We start from the raw sequence: 7,416 nt of genomic DNA on the forward strand, positions 1-7,416 counted from the left end.
GAAACAAAAATAAATAAACCATACATTAAAAACAACAAAAAGTTGAAAAAACAACACTGATATGATACACAATGTGTAAACCACACTGGGAAAAATCTATGTACCAAGCACCTTTTCTGCCGCTCCACCCTCTCATACAGCGGCAGACTGTCACACAGGTTGTTTTCTGTCAGAGGGGCGTCCCACTGTAAAGGCATCTTGTAGTGAGTACAGTGAGATGTAGTGGTGTCATAAATCCTTTTGTGCTCTGAATCATTCCATTTCACATTACTCCTTTGATGTGCAAAATAAAACCGTAGCACAATGAATCAAGTCTTTTCATCCTTATAAACCAAAAGAGTAAGCTGAGAATACCGGGCACTTAGTGACATCATACATGTATAAAACACAAAAAAAGCCCACTGGGATGTATTCTGTCTGGTACCTATCTGCCCTATTGTCTAGGTCTACAGTTACACTATATGCCAGAAAAACTCTTCCTACAGGGCTCCTAAAGAAAGGCCAGGTACGTGGTTCAGGTTTACTCCAACATCCTCCTAAAAATACAGACAAGCAGCAGAAGGAAAGAAACGGGTAAACAGTAAACGCACACAGAGACATGGAACATTTTCATGAAAAGAAGGCTAGTAAGTATCATAGATGTCCGTCTATGCAGAATGTTAGTACACACGCGCTTACAGTCATAAGGCTGATTCAGCGATCTACAGTGCTGATCGAAGGAGCAAAACGGAGAAAAACGATTTAGCCAGGGTCGCAGTTTACCAGTCCATTAGTGCATGCCATGCATTCGTCTGCAAGTTCCCTCTTTATGTTTTTCTGATCGAAAACTACAAAATTATGCAAATCATTTCAATGGATATTTCAGCCTCCAATGATACAAATTCTTTGCATTAAAAAAACCCCAAGAACATTATTATTAAGCTAATTAAGAATAGCTTGAATGCACAAAATTCTAAAACATTTTCCAAAAATGACAGTTATCTAAATAGACAAATTTGAAATAGAAACGACTGAGTTTGCGCATACTTTGCTGTATTCAGTTTGGTAAACTGGGTTGTTGCACTGTGCAGAACACAGAAAGGTGAGCTCAGAGGAGAGCAGACAGGCACTGGAGTTGCTTTAGTCCGTTCACGAGGGATACGTCTGGCAGTTCTAAGGGCTCGGATCATGGCCACTTGCTTCCTGTCACATGCAGCTGTGTGTGTTTTGGTGCGGTTTTGCTTAGCCGAGCCAAGCAGTCAGTCCAGATACACAGGTGTGATCCTAAAGGTTACACTACAGGGTAAAACGACAAACACACCTCAAATACAGAATCCTGTAGAAGGGCACATATGAATAATTACATTATACATACACAAAAGATCCATTCAGGAACAAGCTACAGTATGTAGTTAGTCCAGTTTACTAAAAGATTATTTGCTAGCGATGGCACTCTCCTCTCCTGTGGGGTGTGTGCGGTTTAAGTTGAGTCCCATACTGGGTTTCTCTTGGCTGGGGTTGGTTATGGTTGTTTTTGGTGGTGGTTGGGGGGCTCCGTTACTGGGCAGGGGTCCCCATATGCTCTGAGAGCCAGGGCTGGTTCTGGGTTTGGGGGTGGTAGGACTGGTCAGGCCGAGGCTGGTCAGAGCGTCAAGGGTTCCATCAGGGTCCACCATGACATTTATTACTGTAGGGATAGAGAAACACATCAGAAAGTGTGAATGTTTGTGTACTTTGTTCATTATGAGTTGACTGATGTAATAGTAAGAAGTTATTTAAATATATATACACAATGAAAAAATAATAATACAGCACTTCTTAGATGATTAAAGCAAGGTAAATTTAGCTCCATTGTGCAGCTGTTGGACGTAATGTAGACATGTAAGAAGAAGCTAAGTGTAAGTCTTACCTTGAAGCTGTTTTTCTACCCTCTTCAGCTCTGTTAGTATAGATGAAATGTCCTAAATGGCACAAAGAATAATTAGAAAAAGTACAGATCAACATCAATTACTGTAAGACATTCAGCATTAATGAACTTACCTTGTTTGTAGTTTTGGGAAGCGGAACTTCATTGTCCAAACAGAGTTTACTCTCAAAATCATCCCACTTCCTGTCCTTGTCTTTGAACAATATCCTTTAAAATAGCGAGTAAGAACCAACATTAAAAAATGTATTTTAAATGTTACAACAGGTTAACACACACACACACACACACACACACACACACACATATATATATATATATCAAACCTTTTATTGAAGTAAAAGCATTGAAAGTGGGGGGAAATCACATTATGAAATAAATGTTTTTCTCCAAAACACATTGGGAAAAATTATTTGCCCCCTTTTATTAAATACTTTTTGCAACCTCCTTTTTCCAAGATAACAGCTCTGAGTCTTCTCCTATAATGCCTGATGAGTTTAGAGAACACCTGACAAGAGATCAGAGAGCATTCCTCCATACAGAATCTCTCCAGATCCTTCAGATTCCCAGATCCATCTTAAGTGTTTGCAGTGTATGGTTTCATCTGACCATAGAACCTGTCCCGTTTGAAGTTCCAGTAGTGTCAGTTACTTTTCAAACGTTCTATAGACAGATGAAACAAAACAAAAAAAGAGCTTTTTGGCAGCAAACACTTCATATGGGTTTGGTTCATACAGGGATACAAAAAGTACCCCATGTGTAAAATGAAATACTCTGCTGTGTCTTTAATGCTGTGAGCCTAATTTTCTGCCAGAGGTCCTGGACATCTTGTTCAGATACATGGCATCATGGATTCGATCAAATACCAACAGATAAAAAATCAACCTCTGACAATCTTATAACGGGCCATGTTTGGATCTTCCAACAGGACAACAATGTGTCACTGAGCACAAAACCAAACATCTGCAATGGGCATCCCAGTCCCTGACCTGAACCCTATAGAATGAGTGGGCTGAACTGAAGAGAAGAAGCGCCAACATGGATCTGGGAATCTAAAGGATCTGGAGAGATTCTGTGTGGAGGAATGGTCTTTGTGTTCTCCAAACTCATCAGGCATTATAGGAGAAAACTCAGAGCTGTTATCTTGGAAAAAGGAGGTTGCAAAAAGTATTTAATAAAAGGGGGCAAATAATTGTTCCCAACGTGTTTTGGAGAAAAACGTTTCATTCATAATGTTATTTTCCTCCCACTTTCAATTATTTTACTTCAATAAAAGGTTAGATTTTTGCATTAAAAAAAATATATATATATCAAAAGGATAAACGATGCAGATTTATTTTTTACAGCCATTTTTGATCATATTTACCAACGGGGCAAATAATTCTGACCAGTACTGTATATACACATACATATAGTTTGATCATGAAACTATAAGGCACAGGCTAATAGAACTTTACATGCAATCTGCAGGCAATCACATCATTGTGGCACAAGCTGATTGGCCTCTGCTGATGAGCTTTCTCAACTTTTAAATTGTCATAACAAGTCTAAATATACATTGCCATATTCAATAACATTCCTTAAACTAATTAGAGAGTTGTCATGATTTTTCAAAAAAAAAAAAAAAAAAGAATACTTAATTTAGTATGGCAGGTTTAATGTAGGATTGTTAAGTTTGATTTCTGTAACATTTTCAGCACTTATAGAATGACCCTGGTTTGATGAGCAACACTGTACACATTTCATTCCATGACTGACCTGATTTTGCCGGCAGTTTTATCTACAGACTGTCGGATTTTGGAAGACAGTTGGGAAACCGACGTCAGCAATAAACTGTCTAGCACCGCCTACAAAAGAACCAGCAGGACCTTGTCAATCAATAAGTTACCAAACAAACAACATCCAGTCAATAAAACACAGTGGCAATTCATCTTAATGAGACCATATCAGTTTTCATATCACCACTCAGTACACACCAGGTTATACGGAACAAGATGTTCTCAAGTGGAGCCACAAACACACACTTAGAAGAGTGCTGAATCTTTCATCAAACGTATTCAATCATATTCAAGATTAGGTACTAGTATTTAAGTTAAGAGGTTCATTCATACCGGTCTCACCTCATCCCGGTTCCAGGTACGTCTGCGCAAGGCCGCCTGAGGGTCCAGGCTGTCCGGGGCCCGGGGACGAAGCTCCACTGGTTTGCCATTGATCTCTGAGGCTTTGGTGTGAACTACAGGGGGAATCTTCCTGAAGTTTAGACTTTCGTCAAAAACTCTCTCTACCAGCTGAAGACAAGGAGAAATAACGACAAACTTGTTAAGAACGAGCACCTTGGCAAAGCGAATATGGTTCTTGAAACTGGAAGTTTAATGAAAGGCAGTGAGTTGTACCTCCTCCCTGGTGTCGATGGCGGAGCCCGGTGTGGTGGCGGCTGTGCTGACGGTGGTGCTGGGTGCGGTGCCGGAGGAACTGACCGAGTCGATTTCGCCTGCCACGTCATGGATCTCCCGTGCCAGGATAGCCAGGTCCTTGGCGAGGTCCTGACTGATCCTGCGCACACAGGGAAATAACCTGTAAACTTTCAGATGGGTGTCTAGAAACTGGGGGGTGCACAAATACAGACACATCATGCAAATGACACGTACAAACTCACATTAGGTAGTCCCTACTCAATTCATGCATATGCAATCGCATTCCAAATTAATGTACTGTATGAATGACATGCAACATTTATAAACATATAATTATTATTAACATGACATACTACTACCGTTCAAAAGTGTGGGGTCATTACCATTTTTAAAAAGAAAATAATACTTTTGAGCAAGGACGCATTAAATTGATCAAAAGCGACAGTAAAGACATTTATCATGTTAATATTAATATTAATAAATGCTGTTCTAAACACAAATGCTGACATTTATAATGTCAAAAAACTTTCTATCATCCATTCATCACAGTTTCTACAAAAATATTAAGCAGAAGGATCATGTGACACTGAAGACTGGACTAATGATGCTAAAAATTCAGCTTTGTTATTACAGGGATAAATTACATTTATTTAATATTATATATTTATATATTAAATTACGATTTTAAATTGTAATAATTTCACAATTTTACTGTTTTTACTGTATTTTAGCTTAAATAAATGCAGCCTTGGTGAGAATGAGAGACATTCATTTATTTTTTTATAAAAAACATTAAAAAATCGTACCGACCCGAAACTTTTGAATGGTAGTGTATATAATATAACATGCTAAACACATCAAGGATAGCTCAATACGTCTGACTCACACATTTGTTGTTTATACGTTTTGATAATTCTCATGGTGTTCTAATGTTGAAAGAGGTTTTAGAATAACCATAAGGTGGCAGTATTGCTACATGAACAGATCACAAATTTGACTGATAAGGCATACAGTAGCCTATATGGATTGTTAAAGATGCAGTGTCATTTTTGTTAAACAAAAATGTAAAATTCACTCAGTATCTCTTTCCTCATTAACAACACATAGGAACTAATTTTAGACATAGAACAGTTTGAATGGTGCTTTTGAAAAATGTTTAAGACCCCGGTCATATTAGTAGCCTAATAAAAGCTGTTTAAGTGGGACACCTCATGCTGAGATCATATGATCTCATATTGCTTTATTTTGCTAACTCAAATTGACCATGGCTGACAGCAAACAGTGCATTTCTACAAAGGAATTGGTAATTGAAAACTTTTGGAGTTTGAGAGAGAGAGAGAGAGCGAGAGAGCATGTGATCAGGTTTTATTAGTGTATGCCCTGCAGCAGTGGATTTGAAGACAGTCTCTCTTGTTGCAGTTCCAGCTGTGACTAATGCTATATGAGGATATCTCCTGAGATAACAGACTATGTGCCCGCACGTAACACAACAGTGACTGCCCACTTTTTCAGCGGCCTTGGTTCTCAGTGTATATTACCCATTCATTTCCCACACAGATTTGAAAAGATTCTTCAGTAAATACATTTTAAACCTTGAACCAAACAAACCAGTTCCGAAGTAAAAAAGTGAAAGTCAGTCCCAGCCATTGCTGCTTTCTTACAGGAGCACCCTAATGAACCAGGGAAATTAATAATTAAAAAAATATAAATGGAAATAGGTTTTTATATAAATAATAATAATAATTATAATGTTGTGTAGTCTATAATAGAAGCAATTATACTCAGTGAGAGATTTATTCATGAGGGAATAATTATCTCAGAATATTATTGGAGGCTTACACACATTACATACAGTTAGCATTAACTGTGCATTAATTTGAATGGTGACAGCATTATACGGGTGGCTTGATGCAGTACATGACATGTAGATAACTTAAAAAATAATTATGCGACGTAAAAAATGCTGTCTGCTGTGCCATTCGAAATATGTTATTTACCCTTAAGAAAGAAGCTTTATCTGCTTCACATGTAAAATTAAATGAATTGCTCATTACATTAGGCTACTCTTGACAAAGCCTGTACAAATACTAGAAATCGTGAAAAAAAGAAATACGTGGGAATCGTGTAAAAAACATTTAGACATTTCATTTATCTATTAGAATTTGTCATTTCCTGTCTCGTCGTTTCCTTTTTTTAATTATATGATGTCATTACATTGCTGTCTTGACTCCAGCCAAGAGAAGGTTTGAAGAAATCGTGATTAATTATGATCAATTATCACAATTAGAAGATCTGGCATCCGTCAAATCATCTCAGATGTATTAAGCGAGGTGTGAAGAACGGACACCTGGACCCAGTGCTTCATTTGTAAACGAATAATTGCCGCTGTTACAAGCCGCTGTGACCGACACTGACCATACAACTTCAGGTTTCCCGGAACATACAATGACGTCACTAGACGGTGATGGCACAACTATAAGAGCATGTCTCTTACTACATATAGCTACATTGAGACCAAATATTATTTAGTTGATCAGTGACATTCTCTCTCACCTCTGACATCGATTTCTGATTCTGACTGATCTAACTCCTGTTGCTCGTGTCTCCCGCTATCCTGATTCACGAGTTCACACTTACAAATAAGTCAGATAGAATAAATGGCATGTGTATTTGCCGTGCTGTCCGAGGAGAGGGCCCTGGGCTCGGGATTTGGCCCGGACCCAGAGTGCTCCCCCCTGTATTCCTGACTGTGGTAGAACAAGCCAAAAGTGAGGAGTCAGGGTGGTGGAGGGATCGAGGAATGTAGGTTAGTCGACTGAGTGTATATATATAGGCTTCCTCTCATGCTGATAGGATAGACGTGGTAATTGTTGATGACGAATTGATCAGATTGATTATGTGAACGTGCTCCTCCCGAACTTTGTTTAATGAAACATCATTTAGAATTAGCAGTTTCACCTTCGGGATCTCTTTTGATCAGAAACACCATCAGCTTTACTCGTGAATATGGAAAATGGCGATATTAACTTGTTTTTCCTGAGAATTGGATCGTGAATCACACTATCACCATGTAATGTGCTTGTAATGCCGGAGATGACT

At 38.5% G+C, this 7,416-nt stretch overlaps 1 protein-coding gene across 3 annotated transcripts in view; it reads right to left on the reverse strand.

The window, feature by feature from the left end:
* Positions 1-1,069: 1,069 nt before the first annotated feature.
* cep170aa (centrosomal protein 170Aa) overlaps positions 1,070-7,416 on the reverse strand; it is a 47,719-nt gene continuing 41,372 nt past the window's right edge. For all 3 annotated transcript variants that reach the window (XM_056238410.1, XM_056238409.1, XM_056238411.1), the window contains 6 exons: positions 4,297-4,477; positions 4,015-4,191; positions 3,662-3,750; positions 2,020-2,113; positions 1,889-1,940; positions 1,070-1,666 (listed from right to left, as the gene is read on the reverse strand). In XM_056238410.1, coding sequence (XP_056094385.1) covers positions 1,413-1,666; positions 1,889-1,940; positions 2,020-2,113; positions 3,662-3,750; positions 4,015-4,191; positions 4,297-4,477 — 847 coding nt within the window. In that variant the 3' untranslated portion in view covers positions 1,070-1,412. The remainder of the gene's footprint in view (positions 1,667-1,888; positions 1,941-2,019; positions 2,114-3,661; positions 3,751-4,014; positions 4,192-4,296; positions 4,478-7,416) is intronic.

This window comes from Rhinichthys klamathensis, unplaced genomic scaffold, assembly GCF_029890125.1.
Source record: "Rhinichthys klamathensis goyatoka isolate OS25496 unplaced genomic scaffold, OSU_Roscu_1.1 h1tg000522l_1, whole genome shotgun sequence".
Classification (NCBI taxonomy): Eukaryota; Metazoa; Chordata; class Actinopteri; order Cypriniformes; family Leuciscidae; genus Rhinichthys; species Rhinichthys klamathensis.